The sequence below is a fragment of the Megascapheus bottae genome, chromosome 7, assembly GCF_031878675.1.
Source record: "Megascapheus bottae isolate mThoBot1 chromosome 7, mThoBot2.hap1, whole genome shotgun sequence".
Classification (NCBI taxonomy): domain Eukaryota; kingdom Metazoa; phylum Chordata; class Mammalia; order Rodentia; family Geomyidae; genus Megascapheus; species Megascapheus bottae.
This window is the reverse complement of record NC_143515.1, coordinates 57,765,489-57,786,130: the sequence shown is the minus strand read 5'-3', so window position 1 is coordinate 57,786,130 and position 20,642 is coordinate 57,765,489. Positions and strand designations below refer to the sequence as shown.

The 20,642-nt window shown below is 37.9% G+C and overlaps 1 protein-coding gene and 1 pseudogene across 6 annotated transcripts in view; one reads left to right on the top strand and one right to left on the bottom strand.

Moving 5' to 3' along the window:
• The window catches only part of Map4k3 (mitogen-activated protein kinase kinase kinase kinase 3), a 132,548-nt gene that overhangs the window by 83,168 nt on the left and 28,738 nt on the right, over window positions 1-20,642 (bottom strand). For all 6 annotated transcript variants that reach the window (XR_016536268.1, XM_090337081.1, XM_090337083.1 and 3 more), the window contains exons 2-3: window positions 15,921-15,978; window positions 12,785-12,875 (exon numbers count right to left, since the gene is read on the bottom strand). Coding sequence is in view for 5 of the 6 variants with exons in the window: in XM_090337081.1 (XP_090193207.1) it covers window positions 12,785-12,875; window positions 15,921-15,978 (149 nt within the window). In the remaining variant the exon portion in view is untranslated. The remainder of the gene's footprint in view (window positions 1-12,784; window positions 12,876-15,920; window positions 15,979-20,642) is intronic.
• LOC150060841 (mitochondrial import inner membrane translocase subunit Tim10 B pseudogene) lies at window positions 617-4,578 on the top strand (annotated as a pseudogene).

Here is a 20,642-nt window from a genome sequence, read left to right as displayed (position 1 = left end):
ACTGTCTTGGCTGCTTTCATACCCAAATAGCAGAGATTGGTAGTTGTGACACATTATGTTGCTTGCAGTCTAAATATTATGTGTCTCTGGATAGATGAAGTATCACATGTTTTCTGTCATATGCAGAAACTAAGAATGAAATAAAAATGCAGAAAATGGACTCAGGGATGGGAAAGGGCCAAGGGATGGAAGAAAGAGGGAAAGAGAGTAGAAGAGAGGGTGGACAAGATGTATTCATGTATGGAAATATCACAATGAATTTATACAATTAGTGTACATTAGTAATCAATTTTAAAAGTTAGAAGCATCCTATAATAAAAAGGTTTGCTGAATTTTGGATTCGATTAAAATTCTGATTTATGTGTAACCCAAGTATGTAAAAAGTGCTCTGAGAACTCGGATGAAGTACCTAAGAAAATCTTTAGGGACGTTTTTCAGAGAAAATAATATCTTGATGTTAGGAAATAGAAAGAAGACCAGGAAAAAGGGAAACCTGAAACAGATACCACAGTTGAAATACATACATTTTGAGGTGGACCACAGCTATCTGAAGGAAACTAGTGTTTGTGGACTCCTCAATACAGTTACTTTCATCTGAATGGTCTAAAGTTCAACCATGTCTCTCAATGTGGTTAAAGAATCAAGTACTGCATGAACAGTGCATTAAAAAGTAGAATTGCTGTGGGTTGGATACGGTGGTGGTTGGATTAGCCAGTCTTAAGAGATGACTCAACTTGGCTGAGTGTGGGGGATCACGTTGCATACAGCAAAAGCATACAATCTACCAACAGGTAAGGTAAGCTAACTTAAGAGTATGGGGTAGAGCTGGAGTTTGGCCTAGGGGTAGAGTGCTTGCCTAGCATGCACAAAGACCTGGGTTCAATTCCTCAGTACCACATATACATAGAAAAAGCCAGAAATGGTGCTGTGGTTCAAGTGATAGAGCTCTAGCCTTGAGAAAGCTTAAGGACAGTGATCAGGCCCTGAGTTCAAGGCCCAGGACTGGCCAAAAAAAAAAAAAAAAAAAGAGTATGGGGTAGCAAAGCTTGAAGAGTAGAAAGCCAAAAATAAGTAATCTGAAACTCTTCAGAGCAACAGTTTATATATCAGTGAGACTGAGATATAACAGCGGATTAAAGTTTTGTGTTGTGCTTTCTACTATAATAAATATCAACCAGTACAACCAATGTAAATGTAAGGCAGTTTCCCAGTTTTAAGAGCTCACAAAATGTACCAAAATGAAGAAAGTACTTCTTGACTAGTGATTTAAAGAAAGTTAAATGCTCCACTTGCTTATCTGGAGATAGGAGTCCTATCTGGAGATGAGTTTCAGGGACTTTTCTGCCCAGGCTGGCAGTGAACTACAATCCTCAGATCTCAGCCTTCTGAGTAGCTAGGATTACAGGTAGGTACGAGCCACTGGTACCCAGTTCACATCGGGGTGTGTGTGTGCATACCACTGGTACCCAGTTCACATCGTGTGTGTGTGTGTGTGCATGCGCGCGCGCGCGTACCAGCCATGGGGCTTGAATTCAGGGCCTGGGTGCTGCACCTTGACTTTTTTTATTCAAGGCTAGAGCTCTACCACTTGAACTATAGCTCTACTTTATTAATAATCTCTAAGAGCAAAAAGTAAAAAGAAACCACAATACCAAAATGTTTGAAAACCATTGACTAAAATATTTTCACAGCTGCTACAAGTCAATCTTCATATAAAATAGATGTCTCAAGTGCTTAAGAAACAGAAAGCAGGACTTCACATCTTAGTATAGTGATTATTTTGGGTTCTCTTTAGAGCTAAAGAGATTATCATGTAAACTGCTTTGTAAAAGTCTTAGAATATAACATGTAAACTGTTTTGTACTCCTTTTGCTGTGATTTATTTTCATTATCATATATTATTTGTACAAAACAGTGTTTCTGTGTGAATCTTCATACATGTATATAATGTACTTAGGTCATATTACTTTCTTATTGATCTTTTTCCCTACTCCTTTTTACTCTGCCCCAACAGTTCTCCTTGTACTTTTTTTTTGTGTGTGGGTCATGGGCTTGAACTCTGGGCCTGGGTGCTGTCCCTGAGCTCTTCTGCTCAGGGCTACTACCCTACCCCTGAAGCCACAGCCCTACATCCCCTTTTCTAGAGATTAATTGGAGAAAAGAGTCTCATGTTCTTTAGTGCCCTGGCAGGCCCTGCCAGGCTTTGAATGGCTATCCTCCGATCTCAGCCTCCTAAGTAGCTAGGATTACAGGCGTGAGTCATGTGCCTGGCTCCAGATCACATTTTCTTATCCATTCATTTGTAGGCAGGTACCTAGGCAAATACTATGATATTGTTATGTTCCTAGTGCCTTGATAAATATAGGTATGCAGATATTTCTATTATATGCTAACTTTGATTCCTTCCAAATTATTTTCAGTAGAACAGCTTGGTAGACATGGTACTTTTATTTTTTAAAATTTCAAGGAACCTAGTCTTCCCAGCATTTTTTATTCTTGATAGTAGCCGTTCTGATTGGATGAGATTATATGTCACTCTAGCTATGATTTACATTTCTCTGATGGCTAAATATGTTGAACATGTTTTAAAACTGCTTAAAAAATTTAAGAAGTATTTATTGGTCATATTGTTTTCAGTTCATTTTCCCATTTACTGAGTTTTTTTATTAAGGAGTTTATTAACATTGATTTTTACATCATATTTCAAATGATGTGTTTAACAAACAAGTATTCAAGAAGGGAATCTCTATATACAATCATGGGCACTTAGATTTTTAGAACATAATTAAAATTAGGTTGAGGGTTTGTATGTCATAGATACATATTAATCTGTGTAATAAAACATTATGTCTATACTCATAAATTTTTATGTAGTTGTGTTTATATTTCCAATGCCATGTCTATAGCATTTTTTTTTTTTTGCCAGTCCTGGGCTTGAGCTCAGGGCCTGAGCACTGTCCTTGGACTTTCTCAAGGCTAGAACTCTGTCACTTGAGCCTCAGCACTTCTAGCTTTTTTCTATGTATGTGAGGAATCGAACCTGGTCTTCATGCATCCTACACAAGCACTCTACTACTAGGCCAAACTCCTGGCCCCATCTTTTCCTTTCTTAAGAAAAAAAAAAGGCAGGATTGTTTATGCTCTTCATACTTGGGCCCTTTGTGTTTAAGTTGTATACTTAGATCAATTAAAACTACAAATAAGCATAGATACAAAACTAAACACTGAGGAACTGAGGACTGGCATCACTAGAGTGGCTGAAAAGACCTTCGGTTTCTAAGTCTCCTCTGGCAGCTGTCATGCCCCACCCCATCCCTTCATCACCCTTATTCAGCGGGATGTAACCAAAATAGAGCTTGATGCCCCCCTATATTCCAATAGCAGTCAGGGAAGACTCAGTTCAGGCCAGCTTGGCTCTCCCAATTGATGGCCATCACCTAGGAGAGGGCCTAGCTTGTTGCCAACAAACCCATCACCATCTGACAAACTGGCAAAAGGGGGAGAAAAAGGTGGGGAGAGAGAACGCGAAACAGTCCCTGATGGATGGACAGTCAGTTTCCAGGTCCTGCTACTTACTTTCCTGAGTGGTTTTTACTTTCTCTTTGCTAAATAAACTCTACAATGGGGTGGGGGAGGGAGGTGGAGGAGACAAAAACAACAATAAAACAAATGAGGAGTGAGATAGGATTCATTTTGGTGAATCCTTTTCAGTAAGCCACACTTATGACTTACTTTCTCATAGGTGCTCGCTAATTATCTTATTAATAATATACCCTTGATGTTTGTTAGGAATAGATGACTGACATCAAGTTTGGTAGACTACATATTCTAGAAATCATTTTTTCTTTTTCTTTGCCAACTAGTAACTGATGACTTGTAATCTTTGATGCCAATTCTATTTGTCAAATCACTCACTACTCATTTGTTTTAAAGAAAGGAAACTTTTAACTTTGAAATGAAATAACTGAGGTTTACAGATAAAGGTACAATGCTGGTAGAGATCTCTGTATAGAACTCTCACTCACCTTTCCCTGATGCTAACTTATTATACAACATTGGTACATTGCCAAGCTGAGAAATTAGTAGCAACACAATATTATCCACTAAACTGAGACATTTCCCTTGAATTCCAGCAGTGTTTTGCTAATGTGTCCATATTTTGAGAGCTAGTAGGATTTTAGAAAATACTAGGCTAGAAGATGTCCTTGGTACTGTGGATCAGCAGCAACAGCAACTGAGAAACTTCTGAGACTTCCTGTCGGTGTGCAATCTGATGACTGAGCTCTGCTTCCAGTGCTGTGTATTCAGCTTGAATCGCTGAGCCCTGGGTGCCAAGGAGGAGGCCTGTCTACACAGCTGTGCCAGGAGGCTGCTCCATTCCGACCACCGCCTCATGGTCACTTATGCCTGTCCTGCTACAGTGCCACAGTGCAGTCTATGAGGCTGCCTCAAGCTGTGCCAAGCATTACTGAACAGTCCAATGTCTCACCATAGGGTAGCTTGCCATCCAGTCTCATGAGAGAGGGTACAAGATGGATCCTCAAATTGAAGGACCCAGTGGACATTGGGCTTGGTTGAAGATTGAAGCTGTTGCCTGAAGAAAGCTGTTGTTTCTCCTTAACCTAAAGCCAGTAAACCCGCCTTTACGTTATTGTTTATATTCTGGGCATGAAACCTTTGTCAATTTTATTGGTGCAAGCTTTGTTCTGTCATTGAGTGCACACTGGCAGGCTTCAAGACATAAGTTCCTGTTCACATGATGGACTGCCCATGAGACTGTCTAAATATGCATTGGTTCCTATTTTTCCCCCCAGATCATAGAAGATCTGGGTGGGGGCAGGAGGAATCCCCAGGGCATTTAGGAAGTCACTGACCACAGAGATGAAACTTGTAAAATTTCAAGGTTTTGTTCAATAATTTCAAACTTTTCTCCCAATATGTACTTAGTACTTCTCTTTCCTCCCATTTCCTCCCCCCCCCACCGCCCCCATGACCCTCTCCTTTTTTGCCAGTCTAGGGCTTGAACTCAGGGCCTGGGAACCATTCTTGAGCTTTCTCAAGGCTAGTGTTCTACCACTTGAGCCACAGCAGCACTTTTGGATTTTTCTGTGAATGTGGTACCAAGGAACTGAACCCTGGGCTTCATGAATGCTAGGCAGGCACTCTACCGCTAGGCCACCCTCCTGGCCCAGCAATCATAATCTTTTATTATTATTATTATTATTACTACTACTATTATTATTATTTTTTGTCGGCCGTGGGGCTTGGACTCTGGGCCTAGGCACTGTCCCTGAGCTCTTCATCTCAAGGCTACTGCCCTACCCCTTGAGCAACAATGCCACTTCTGGTTTTCTAGTGGTTAATCGAAGATAAGAATCTCAGTCTTTTAGAAAAAATCATATTAAGTGAAGTAAGCCAGACTCAAGGGAACTTAGGCTCAATGGTTTCCCTCATTCGTCATAATCAGTAGAAACCTTGGGCTCTACTAGCAGAGATCTGCAATAGAGCAAAATCTTGATACATAAGGCCATATAATGTGAAGCTAATTGAAAGGACCTCCAGGATATTGAAACAAAAGCCATATAATGAATGATTGTTGTCCTTAATGTAATATGTTGTCTCTCATCTCCTTTGGTGTCCCTTGGTTATCTCATATTGGTATAGTATCTCACTTTGTTATCTGATATATTAAATTTATTTGTATTTGGATATTTGAAATTTGATAGGGAACTGGGGAAAACCAAGACGGGTGGGCGGTGTGGGGGGGGGGAGGGAAATGGGTACCAAGACATGTGAAAGGGTATCAATGTATGTGAATTAATGCACCTTCTATCTGGCAAATATCATGTAACCCTTTTACTAATTACAATAAAAAAAAAAAAAAGAATCTCAGTCTTTAGTGCCTGGACTAACTCTGAACCACAATCCTCAGATCTCAGCCTTCTGAGTAGCTAAGATTACAGACATGAGCCATTGAGCCCACCTTGTAATCATAATCTTTTTTCTTTCTTTTTTTTAAAGAATTTATTAACGCAGGGGCTGGGAGTTTGGACTAGTGGTACAGTACTTGCCTAGCATGCACGAAGACCCGGGTTCGATTCCTCAGTACCACATACATAGAAAAAAGCTGGAAGTGGTGCTGAGGCTCAAGTGGTAGAGCTCTAGCCTTGAGAAAGTCCAAAGACAGTGCTCAGGCCCTGAGCTCAAGCCCAGGACTGGCAAAAAAAAAAAAAAAAAAAAAGAATTAATTATTAACGTTGATTTTTACATCATATTTTAAATGATAAGTTTAATATACAAGTGTTCAAGGAGGGAATCTCTACAATCACTGGGACTTAGTATTTAGAACTTAATCACAATTAGGCTAAGGGTTTGCATGTCATAGAAACATATTAATTTATGAAATAAAACATTATGTCTATAGTCTTAGGCAATCATAATCTTTTATGCTCAGTCTAAAAATTTAAAAAGGCAACATGTCAGTTGGGATTTTTTAGCTCTATCTCTAGATAACCAAAATTTTCTGTTTTATTATCTCCAGAGGCTCCCAGCCTTTTCCAGGATTATTGTATCATACAGTAGGTGAATATAACTAAATCCCCGACTCCTCAAATCCATTCTTCACAGAATATACTATTTCTCTGCCAAAAATCTTTCAACAATTATACTTAATCCCTATATCCTGAGGAAGTTATGCTGTTCTATTTGTATGATTCTGTCAATATCCTTATTTACTGCAACTATAACCATCTAAATAGTTATAATTTTTCATGCATGCCTGTCAAAAAGCTTATTTTCTTTCTTTATATGATACTAGGATTTGAACTCAGCGTCTTAGACTTACTGCAAGTACTGCTTAGCTACACTTCTAGTTCTTTTACATTGGTTACTTTGAGATTTGGTCTCACTTTTTGCCTAGATTACCTGGACTATTATCTACCTATTTTTCATTTCCCATCACAGCTGGTATGGTAGGTATGCACCACCATTCCCAACTTCACTGGTTGAGGTGGAGCTGATCAATTTTTCTGTCTGGCTGGCCTGGAACTGCAATTTTCCACAAACAGAAGCACAAAGGTTTAAATTACTTTCCATTTGCCATAAATTATACCAGCAGTTTAAGTGACAAAGCCAGGTTTCTAAGATCTTAACTCAAAACCCTCAACTGTGGTATAGACTTCTGCCTTTCTGGTACAAAGACAGCTAACCACATCAAAGATGCCACCTAAATAGACAGTACAATTTGAGATTTAGGCTATTCAGACAAAGTGTGTCCAGAACACTCTTTAAAAGTCCAGCTTGGATAGGTGCTGATACCTCATGCCTATAATACTAACTGCTCAGCAGTTTTGAGATCTGGGGATCATGGTTTGAAGCCAGCCAAGGCAGGAAAATCTGTGAGACTCTTATCACCAATTAAGCAGCAAAAAAGCCCAAAGGAGAGCGGTAGCAAGTGGTAGAAGACTTGTCTTGAGCAAAAAAGCTCAGAGACAGCATCCAGGCCCTGAGTTGTTGTTTCTTCTTCCTTCCTCCTTCCCTTTCCCCTTCCTCTTCTTCCTCCTTTATTCTCTTTCCTCTTCCTACTTTTTTTTTTAAAACATCAGTTAGTTGCCAAGGGGGTTTCATTTTAACGTGTCCATTTATGTACGCAATGTATCTTTTTTGTTGTTGCTGTTTTTGCATTTTTTATTGTAATTAGTAAAAGGGTTACATGATATTTGCCAGATAGAAGGTGCATTAATTCACGTACATTGATACCCTTTCACATGTCTTGGTACCCATTTCCCTCCCCCTACGCAATGTATCTTATCAACATCACCTCATCCATCCTATTCCCTTCTGCACCCTTCTTCTCAAACCAGTCTCAAATTTCCTGTTCCATCTTCTTATGTGTAGATACTGTATTTTGATTACTTTTATCCTTCTTTCCCCTCTCCATTCTTCTCAGTACCACCTACACCTCTCACATAAGACATGTTTCAATTTCTAATATTCATTTTTATCAAAATACAATTTTTCCAGAAGGCTTGAACATACTATTTCATACATGCATAAAACATACTTCAGTTACCTGCATTTTAAGTATTTGTATTTATGTATACACAATATTATAAATATAGTATTATATATTATTATATAAACACAGACAGACAGACAGACAGACAGACACACACAGTATTGTGTGAGCCTGGAATTCTATTTTTACTCTCAGGCTCCTTTGACTGATTAGCCTAGTTCAGATGGCCAGCCTGCATCCTCTCACTTCTGGTAATCTCCCCCTTTGAATCTACCTGCTCATTAATCTGATCAGGGACCTTTAGTCTGATCCTATAAAAGCAGTTATTTCTGTCAGGTGGTAGCAAAAGTAAACAGATATAGAGAAAAAAGCCAGGACCATCTGAATGTTCACATATTCGTTATACAGGCCTCTTTCCCCTCTCTACAGATTCTTAACAGGAAATTATACATGGCAGGTTAGGACATTTTTATGTGCCATACCTGGATATAGAATTATCTCCTCCCCCAACCCCCGAGGGTTTAACTCAGGGCCTGGTGCTATTTCTCAGCTTTTGTGCTGAAGGCTAGTGCCCTACCATATAAGCCCCAGCTCTATTTCCCATTTTTTTATTTTAAATTTTTATCATTATAAAAGTGATATACAGATAGGTTACTGTTTCATAAACCAGGTAATGAATACATTTCTTTTTGAACAATGTCACCCCTTCCATTGTTGTTCTTTGTCCTTGCCATCCCTACTCTCAAATTGTAGTGTTAATTTAACATAGTGCCTACTGAGTATGCCTGCTGCATTTGTTCACTGCATTTCTGATTTTTTGATTCTTAGAGATCAGAGTCTTATAGACTTCCCTCTCTGGGCTGGCTTTGAATCATGATTCTCAGCTCTCAGCTTACTGAGTAGCTAAAATATAGGTGTGAGCCACTGGCACCTGACTTTTAAAAAATTCTTTTAATCTCAGCCTCCTGGGTAGCTAGGTAATATAATCAGAAGAGTCAAATATATGTGTTAATAGGTTTTAGACAATTCAGATGTCAACGAAGTTCACAGTATATTCAGTCAAGACCTAAGGAACAAAAGGCACATGGTATCCTTAATATGCGGCTATTAAATCCAAAGAGAACAAGAGTGAGGACTCAATATCTGCATACCCAATGCTATGGACATGGTAATGGAAATATAAACATAACTATATAGATATAAAAACCTATGGCTCTATAGACATAATGTTTTATTTCACAAATTAATATGTTTCTATGACATACAAACCCTTAGCCTAATTTTGATTAAGTTCTAAATACTAAGTCCCAGTGATTGTAAATAAAGATTCCCTTCTTGAACACTTGTTTGTTAAACCTGTCATTTAAAATATGATGTAAAAATCAACGTTAATAAATTTTAAAAAAAATCAAAAAAAATTCTTTTAATGTAGGGTATATTACATTTCCCTAAGAAATAGCAATAAGAAATATCTTCACAGAATCCTAATGATTAAACCAAATGTTTCAAGATGTATTGTATATATAAACAAGTATACTAAATTAAAACCCCTTTGTACTACTATTTAAAGATATTAGTTTAAAAAAAATAGGGGGTAGGGAGGTGAGACGAGCCTGCCTTGGGAACAACAGCTTTGTAGAGTCTAGGAAGGCCATTTGGATAGGACCCACGATAGTAAAACAAGTGTTAGGGTTTTGTTTTTTGTTTTGTTTTCCTTTTGTTTTTTGTATGTTTTTGCCAGTCATGGTGCTTGAACTCAGGGCCTGAGCACTGTCCTTAGACTTTTCTCAAGGCTAGTGCTCTACCACTTGAGCCACAGCACCACTTCCAGCTTTTTTCTATGTATGTGGTATGGAGGAATGGAACATGAGTCTTCATGCATGCTAGGCAAGCACTCTACCATTAGGCCAAACTCCCGGCCCTCAAATGTTAGTTTTTTGTTGTTATTTTTTGTGGTTAAGTGACTTAAGTCATACTTTTATTTAGTAGAACCCAGTGTTAGTTTTAACAGAACTAATGGGAATAAATTATCTGTTTCTTTGAGCTGATGTTGGGTCTGCACCCTAAAATAGAAATTGATGCAGAAACTTGTTAGGTTGCTGTTTGAACTATTAAAGTATGAAACTGACCATTAAAGAACCCATTCAAAATGCATAACACCAGGCACTGGCTGACGCCTGTAATCCTAGGTATTCAGGAGACTGAGATATGAGGATAGCTGTTTAAAGCCTGCTGAAGCAGGAAAAGTCCTTGAGATGCTAATCTCTAATGAACTAATAAAAAAGTTGAAAGTGGAATTGCAGTTTAAGTGGTAGAGCACTTGCCTTAAGCAAAAGAAACTCAGGGATAATGCCTAAGCCTCAGGATCCAAAAAAGAAAAGAAAAGAAAAGAAAAACTGTTATCCTATCCATATATCTCTATATGACCAGGGTTAATTAATTCCTTAAAATCTCTATTAAATGTAGGCTGATCTACATTAAATGTAGCTTTCCAATAACTGGCAAACAAGCAGGTATAATTTCCTATCTTCTATGCTCCCAAAAAGGGGAAAGTATTTTGTACCAGTGCCACAATGAGAATGGGAGATGCAATGTTATATTTTTTTATGGTGCTACAATATATGAGATAAAAATTGAAGAGCTTTATTATTAATTTCTGTAACAGAGAGAAACATTATCCAATCTTCCTTTGGAGGAACTTTAAAAACAACTAGGTCAGTGTTATTCAGAATTACATATAGAAGGTAATGGAGACCAGAGGAACTTGGTGTGGACCTGCCAAAACAATGAAGTGACAATACTAGTTATTTAAGAGGCTGAACCCCAGAGGACTGAAATTCAAGTCAGTCTGGACAGAACAGTTGGAGAAACATCTCTAATTAACAGCAAAAAGCAAGGCTTTTTGGTGGGTGCTGGTGGCTCACACCTGTAATCCTAGCAACTCAGGAGGCTGAGATCTGGGGATCACTGTTCAAAGCCAGCCCAGGCAGGAAAGTCTGTGACACAAATTTCCAATAAACTATATAAAAACTAGAAGTGGAGCTGTGACTCAAGTGGTAGAGTGCTATATTTGAGCAACCTAGCTCAGGTACAGCACCAGGCCTTGAGTTCAAGCCTCTGGAGTGGCACACGACAGAAGCAAGACTAGAGACCCAGCTCAAGTGGTAGAGCACCAATATAGCAAGCACAAATATCTAATTCAAACAGTACTGCCAAATAATAATAATAATAATAATAATAATAATAATAATAACTGAGCAAGCTCATAGTCCTAAATTCACATTAAAATCTAGTAAAACTATGTTACTGAAATAATTACAGTTCTCAGTCTTTTAAACAAAATTAAGGAAATATTCTGGGGCCAGGAGCATAAAACAAATGAAAAGAATTACTGATAAAAACTTAACAGGAGCCGGTCGCAGTGGCTCACGCCTGTAATCCCAGCTATTCAGGAAGCTGAGATCTGAGGATCACAGTTCAAAGCCAGCCTGGGCACTAAAGTCCATGAAACTCTTACCTCCAATTAACCACCAGAAAACGGGAAATGGTGCTGTGGCTCAAGGGGTAGTGTGGTAGCCTTGAGCTTTAAAAAGCTCAGGGACAGCACCCAGGCCCAGAGTTCAAGACCCACAAGACAGAAAACAACAACAAATAAAAACCTAACAGTACCAGAAGCCAGTGTCTCAAGCCTATAATCCTAATTAGTCAGGAGGCTAAGATCTGAGGATCACTGTTCAAAGCCAGACCAGACACTAACATCTGTGAAATTTTTTTTTTACCCTTTATTTTCTCTTTTGTTTGTTTGTTTTTCTGCCAGTCCTGGGGCTTGAACCCTGGGCCTGAGCACTGTCCTTGGGCTTTCTCAAAGAGTTCTACCACTTGAGCCAAAGCACCATTTCTAGCTTTTTCTATGTATGTGGTACTGAGGAAACAAACTCCGGTCTTTATGCATGCTAGTTAAGCACTCTACCACTAGGCCAAACTCCCAGTCCAGGTAAGTGGGATTCTTCTCTCCAATTAACCACCAGAAAACCAGAAGTGGTGCTGTAGTTCAAGTGGTAGAACAATAGCCTTGAGCTGAAGAGCTTAGGGACAGGGCCCAGGCCCAGAGTTCAAGCCCCACAACCAATTTAAAAACAAAAACAAAATAAAAAACAAAAAACCTAACAGAGCCAGGTGCTGGTGACTTATACCTTTATAACCTTAGCTACTCTGGAGGCTGAGATTTGAGGATCAAGGTTTGAAGTCAGGCCAGGCAGAAAGTACATGAGATGGTTATCTTCAACTAACTACCAAAAAGCCAGAAGTGGAGCTGGGCTCAAGTGTGAAGTGCTAGCCTTGAGCTATGAAGCTAAAGGATAGCAGCCAGACCCTGAAGGTTCAAACCCCAGTACTGGCACAAAAACTAACAAACAACAACACAAATAACTCAAACTTAATAGGACGAGGGAGAAAGTACTGATGGACTCAGATAGACCTAGAAGGAATGGGACATTGATAGTAGTCCCAAACCTGTACTCTCCCAAACAAACAAAAAGCAGAAAAGTTAGTTTTTACTTAACAGCTTCACTACTGAAACCACAATCCACAAGACTAATTAGTTACAGAATTAACATTAAGAGGTTATAAGCAAAAATTCCATTCATTTCAAAATATCTTGTCTTCAAAGTATGAAAATTACAAATCACGGTAGTAGAGTTAAAGTGTGTTCATTAGATGGGGTGATGCAATCATTGTCACTTTTCAGAAGTGAAGCAAGCATTGTACCTGAGATAGCTTCCAAAATAAGCAACAATATTTGGGTGTTTACAGTCTTTCATCATGATAATTTCTTGCTGCACAACTGCAAAATCTTCTCCTAGAAAAAAAAAAACACAAATGTTGAATGTTTAGTAGGTAAGTTTCAAAATGCTCATTTATTTTAAAATAAAGGAGGAAAGTAATTGCACTTATAAATACTGTAACAATACATTATAAATAAATACAACTGTTAAGTTAGTAATAATAATACTGCTTTTTTGGTTAATAACAAATCTGCTTTTTTTTTTTTAAATGCCAATACTAGAGCTTAATCTCAGAGCCTGGGCACTCCCTTGAGCTTTTCTGCTCAAGCAAGTGCTCCAGCAGCTTTTTGGTTGTAAATTGGACACAAGAGTTTCAGACATTCCTGCATGAATGTGGCTTTACACTGAGATTCTCAGGGGTCAGCCTCCTGAGTAGCTAGGATTTCAGGTGTGAGCCACCAGCACTCAGCTCTAAGTTTTTACTCTCTAACCGGAGTAAACTGTTAGATAGCTATTCAATGACCAACAAATATCATCTTTCTAGTTACAGTCACTACCATTCCATACTGCCAACACAGTACGTGAGCATACACAGACACACACAATTCTCATTTTACATTGAATAAAAAGCTCTTCAAATTCTAAATCAAGTACTAAATAAACATTCTTGAGGTTAAATCACTAATCAAAGTTGGAAATAAAGAATGGAACACAGAATAAAAAGCTTTTTATCATTTACTTTTCTATTTTTGAACATTTTTACCTTTCAGTGGGTAAATTTATAATCTGTCTAGTGTAATCAGTCTCAAGTTCATAATATGATCTAGTATCACAGAGAATACATCAAAGAGTGGCCAATCCTGTGCCAACAATCTCTGATTATTGTAGCTTATAAGTGATTTAACAATCACTCTATTTATAATGACAATAAACACCATGCAGCACAGAATCAACAACTGCTGGAAAGGGATCTCTTCAAGCCTACTCAAACACCCAAGAGAAACAGGACGTGTCCCTACTGACTTGCAGCTCTATGATGAAAAAAAAGGAGAAATAAAGTGCCTCTCTTACCTATTAGGGTAGAAAGTTAATGCAAGAAGCTGACATGACACAAACAAGGCCACACTAAAGCTATCAGGACAACCATGTACATTGCATTGCAGCATTATTTACCATAGCAAAGACAGACTCATGAAATAATCACAAAATGGTGTCATTTATAAACAATGGAATTCTACTCATCCATCAGAAGAATGATATTATATCGTTTGTAAAGAAACAGAAAAGAGCCAGGCGGTGGTGGCTCACACCTGTAATCCTAGCTACTCAGGAGGCTGAGATCTGAGGATCAAGCTTTGAAGCCAGCCAGCCTGGGCACAAAAGGACTTGAGACTCTTATCTCCAATTAACCTCTAGAAAGCCAAGTACGGCTTGGCTCCAGGGTACAGTAGCCTTGAGATGAAGAGCTCAAACGACAGGACTCTAGACATTCATCCAGTGTGACCGAAGGAGGATACTCTTAGAAGAGGACCACAGAAGTCCAATAACTATGTGCATATGACCGTATAAAGGATATTTACTGAAATAAACTCTAAGAAATGGAAACAATAATATTTCAAGTTTCTAATAGAATTTCAAGATATACTGAGTTCTATGTTCCAGGCCTAAGCTCAGTGCTTAGCAACCTGAAAACAAGGAACAGCCATGTCTAGAATGACAAAACAGCTGCTATAAAGGCTTCAACACAACTATTCCTTCAGGCATCATCTTAATTATCTTAGGGCTCAGGGGAAGCTTCCTGAAAGAGTAGACACTTCGCTGATTTGAAAGAATGATGCGTGTTAGAATCAACAAGTAACATATCCACTTAATTGCCACATCTTTCTTTTGCCCCTAATATTTCACCAACATCAAATGCCTTGCTTAGATTCCTTATAAATTTAGGAGTAGGAGATTCAGGGAAAACAAATCTTGCTCCCGTGATATTAGAATACTATTAAGACTGTTCAAAATTTGTAAATACATTAACTGAAAAACAGTTTTTATTCATTATAATTCAGTTTGGAATAGTCATAACACATCTTAATGGTGCTTCTAAAATTTTTACTGATAATCTAAAGGATAGGCAAACTAGAAAAATAGATGGTCTGGAATTCTAGGAATGGTATTCCAGCTAAGAATGTTTTTTATATTTTGGGAGGAAAAGGAAAACTACAGTGGGAGATCATATGGCCTACAATGGTACTACAATATGTACAATATACAACTATACTATGTACTATACTACCTGGACTTTTATAGAAAGTTTTCCACTCCTGAAAAATCTCTGGATGTATTTCTCTTTATATTGATAATGGCAGAAGAATTCACCTAGACACTAATCATCCCCATTACTTGCTGTTATAGGAGGAGGGAAAACATGGGAGACATTTCTGGGAGATGATGGGTAAGAAGGAGTAGTTTTCACACAAAGATGTTGGTTTCCAGGAGAGTAGAAAAATCCAAAGGGAGATTAAGTTAAAAGTTAACTAAATATACTGAGCAGCTCTAAAGGACTTTACACTAAGCCACTTAAACTGGGAGGCAATATTGTTAATAACACAGTGGTATGTGGGTTGAGTCTGCTGAGAAATCTGAGATTCAAGAGTATGTGGTCTGGAGGCAAAGAATTTGGCTACAACTTCCCAAACCTCAGTTTGTTTTTTTTTTTCCCCACTTCATCATACCACCTTTTCAATACAGGACAACGTTAACCTAGAAACACCCCTATCAAGTTAGTCTCTTCAGAAGAAACCTTCCCTCTTTCAATTATCTATTATTTTGGGGAAAGGTATATGCTAGTCTCAAAGAAGTAGAGGGAAAATAAGATAACTAGTTCTATTCCCAGATGATGCTGGAAAAAGTTAGAGAATGTTAACTTAATTAAACCCTAGACTTTTTTTTCATGGTGGTCCACTTCTGTAATCAGGAGATGGAGGCAGGGAAGATTGCAAATTCCAGACCAGAGCAGTCTAGGCTGCCTTGTAAGACCCTGTCTCACTAAACCAAGAATCAAAGTAAGCCTTAAGTTATTCAATGACTTTTGAGCAACAGAAAACATTACAATTCAAATAAGTTACCTGGTTCCAATTTAATTACTTTAATTGCTGCTAATTCACCAGTGTTAACATTCCGGGCCTAAAAGGAAAAAAAAAGAAAAAGAAAAAAGAATTATGAAAAAGAACTTTATAAAATGACAGTTTAGCTTATTGTTTACTTTCATTTATATGAAATATTCTTAAAGCAAAAACTAAAGAAGTGATTTATATTTATAAAACAAACTACTATATCCTCCACAATGAACTTCAGCATTAATTCATGTATTAACCTAAGATTGCAGCAGCAATAGCTAATACATGGACCTACGTATTTATGTACTAGATACTACTGAAGTATACTAGTTGATTAAAGCTATTCAATCCTCACAACACTCTTATGAAGAAGTAGAACAAACTATTCCATGTTGGAAAGGAGGAAATGGAAGCACAGAGAATTTAAAGAATCATGGTCTTTTCCCCTAGTAAAGGACAGTGCTAAGGTCCAACCCAAGCAGTTTGACTCCACTCAAAATAAATGCATTTAATATGACCAAGTGTATATGTTTGCAATTAAAAATTTTAAAAATCACTTTAAAAATTAACACATAATATTGGATTGCTGATATTTACTGTATAATTGTTTTAAATAAGTACAAACTCACTTTCAATTTGTACAAAAATGACAGTCATTCTTTACCAACTTTAAATACTTCAACTATTTCATATTTTAAAGTGTTAACTGAAATGTAAATTAGTTTTCCTATCAACTAGTGGGAAGCACTATAAATACTTCCTTGATCCTTGGAAGATCAAGTCACCTGACCAGGATTATTCTAATTTGAAGCACTTCAGAACTAGAAACTCTTTATTAGCTAAGGAATACTTCTAAGAATACCAGGACATTAAAAACATCAGCTGAAGGGGCCAGGAGTTTGGCCTAGTGGTAGAGTGCTTGCTTAGCATACACTAAGAACTGGGTTCAATTCCTTGGTACCACATGCATAGAAAAGCTGGAAGTGGTGTTGTGGCTCAAGTGGTAGAGTGCTAGCTTTGAGGAAAGCCCAAGGACAGTGCTCAGGCCCTGGGTTCAAGTCGCAGGACTGGAAAAAAATACACACACACACACACACACACACACACACACACACACACACACACACACGTACGTATGCTGAAGATCTAGAAAGGTAGATTAAAAGCATAGCCATCACTAAAAATACAAAACGTATACTTTCATTTATTAAAAATTTTTTTTCAGTCCTGGAGCTTGAATTCAGGGACTGAGCACTATCCCTGAACGTTTTTTGCTCCAGGCTAATGCTCTATCACGTTGAAACACAGCTCCACTTCTGGTGTAGAGGTGGTTAATTGGAGAAAGGAGTCTCATAGACTTTCTTGTCCTGACTGGCTTTGAACCTCAATACTCAGATCTCAGTCTCTTGAGTAACTAGGATTACAGGTGTGAGCTACCAGTGGCTGGCTTAAATGCATTCTTTTTAACTTGAAGAATTTTTTTTAATCTCCCATACAAAATAAAAAAATAAAATATGCAGGAGAAAAATTTAAAATTATTATTTTTTTGCCGGTCCTGGGGCTTGAACTCAGGGCCTGGGCTCTGTCCTTGGACACTTTTTGTTCAAGGCTAGTGCTGAGCTACCTGAGCCATAGTGCCATTTCCAGCTTTTTCTTTGTATGTGGTACCAAAGAATTGAACCCAGTGCTTCATGCAGCTAGGTAAGCACTCTACCATTAGGCTATGTTCCCAGTCTTAAAAATTATTTCTTCAACTGGGGTGGCATGGTGGCTCACGCCTATAATCCTAACTACTCAGGAGGCTGAAATCTAAGGATCAAGTTTCAAAGCCAGCCCAGGCACAAAAGGACCTGAAATTCTAATCTCCAATTAACCTCTAGAAAACTGGGAAGTGGGGCTTGGCTCAAGAGTAGGGTGGCAGCCTTGAGCTGAAGAGCTCAGGGACAGCACCCAGGCCCAGAGTTCAAGCCCTATGACCACCACCACCACCACCACCACCAATAAATTATTTCTTCAAACAAAATTCTCACAATTGTTTAACACTTTAGATAAACTTATTTCAGCCTCAAATTCCCTCATAATAAATGAGGTAGATGTTTCAGACAGCACTGGGTGAATATTTGTTCATTTAAACAGGATGAAATAGCATAGGGATGGACCAGAACAGTACATAGGAAGCATCTGCAAAGGAGAGCAGGGTGTATCTGGAAAACAGAGGTCTGTCCCTGCAACTTCAGTCACGAAGCCTCTCAACACTACAACTACTGCCCTGTCCTCACATTAGACATTTTTCTTCCTTATACTCTATCCTTCAAGCTAGACCATTTTCAGCAACTGTATAAATAGACAAGATGCTACTCTCCAGCTCACCATTTTAAAATCAGATTGTAGTTTGGTATGTTTGTTTATTCAAAAGAAATTCAGAATATAGGTATTTTTATTAAGGAACAGTAGAGAAAGGTGATTCATATAAGGGTGAACTTGCTTATAGCAGAAATTTTATTCTCAATGACCACATGGGGGCAATCTTTCTACTGACAAATGACAGTGTCCAAAATGGTTGCTGTACACAATGTACTCTGCTAAAAAAATGAAAATAGTTAATACCACATAGTTAATAGAAAATATTGTGAAGGGAAACTATAGGCCAATAGTTTACCAAGGTACTACAGGCTTGACTTAGGAATGTAACATTTTATATGGTGCATTGGTTCCAAACTTCCTAGAGAGTTAACAGTTTCAAAATTATGGCTGTTCATAACAAATTTCAAAAAACAGACAGATATGAAGCATTCCATTCTGTCTGAAATAATTTCCAATATGTAGCTATTTGTCAGTATTGAGACAATTCACAATAAGTGGGATTTAAAGAAAAACACTTCAGGAAACTTAAATTTCTGGATCTTATCAGAATCCATGTTTACCAATGTAAGTTTTAAAAGAAATACCATACATGATAAAGTGACACAATCTGAGCATTTGGGAGACTTAAAGCCAGAAGATTTGTTTGAAGTAAATCTGGGGTACATATTATTCTTACTTGCAATATCCAACATTGGTGAAAACCTGACAAAAGCTGATAACACTATTAATGAAGGAATTTTAAGGATATCATGGAAGGACATAATTTTTTTTGAAGAATTGAGGCCTTGATTATTTAAGGCGAATGCTCTAATACTGAGCTCTATTCTAGAACTTGACTTTGGAAGAGTCTTGTATACTTTAGACTGGCCTTAACCTCTCTATGTAATCCAGGCTGGTCTCAAACTCAAGATCCTTTTGCCTCTATCAGTAGGTGGAATCACATACTTGAACCACTGTACCCGGCACACCCATATTTGTGTTATTTGTCTACTGTTGTTTTCTAAGAATTTTCTGGATATATTCTGGATGCAAAGCCCTTAAATGTCATACAAATGTTCTTTAATTTTCTTTTTCAAAGAACTGACTGATGGATTGAGCTTGAGATCGAGACTCCAAAGAACGTACAACTACTAGCAAACATTCTACCTCAGAGCTATATCTCAACTCTAAATCCCTCCAATAGTGTATCCCCCAGACCATCACTTCCCACATATATACACATACATGTCGTACATGTACATGTAGGCATGTTCCCCCAAATGCCCTGGGTAATCTTCATCAAACTCGAGTGGGCTTGATGAAGGAGATCTAAATCTAATCTGTTTATAGGAGCACTTGGAAATTACTAAACTTCAGAGCTGTTATGGATTTTGATTTGGGTCAGGTTCCTTCTAATTCTATAACAATGTTTACATCAAATAACTTCACTCTAAACTAATAGATTCAAAATACTAAACCAGATGGCAAGTTATATAAAAATCATAAGGCGTTTACAAAACAAAACAAAACAAACTCTGGCACTTACTTTGAATTAGTGTATTTAGGATCTGTAATTAAGCTACTGTGGTAGTCTGATAGGCACACTTAAAGATCTGGCCTAAGGCATGGAGTCACTTAAGTTTCATAAAATATAACTGCTCACTTCTCATGCTCAAAAGGGCATCACATGGAGTAAGATGGGGAAAACAATGAAAGAGGTGACATTGATCAAGATGTGTTGTACTTACTTATAACTCAATGTCTGGAATTGAAACTACCTGTACAACTACTTAAAATAAATAGAAAAAAAAGAGCATCATAGATGGCTTCAGGAAGTGATACCATTTACATAGATTCAAGAGCAGGTAATTTACAATTAGGCAATGAATTAAAAGGACACAGAAAAAGAAAGCTTGACTTATGGACGGAAAACAGATTTGAGTACACAGGCAGGATAAAAGACAGGGTACCTTCCACATAATCGTTCCCTTTGCAGAGGGCAATACTTAATCTATCCTCACGACTTGAAGGATTATGTTTTCTTTTCAATATGTGTCTGCCCCAAAGAAAACCAGTTCAGATGAAGGGTGACTTCCATCCCTGGAATGTCCAGGACACTCCTAATTTAGGCTGTGCCATTATTATTATTGTTGTTGTTGTTGTTGTTGTTATTTATGTATGTGTGTGAGTGTGTGTGGCCAAATGTGCACACATAGTATCTCTTAGCTTTTTCTGCTCAAGGTGCTCTACCACTTCAGCCACACCTCTACTTCTGGTTTTTTACAGTAGTTAATTGTAGACCAAGTTTCACAGACTTCACTGTCTGGGCTGGCTTAGAACTACAATCTTCATATCTCAGTGTTCTTAGTAACTAGGATTAGATGCATG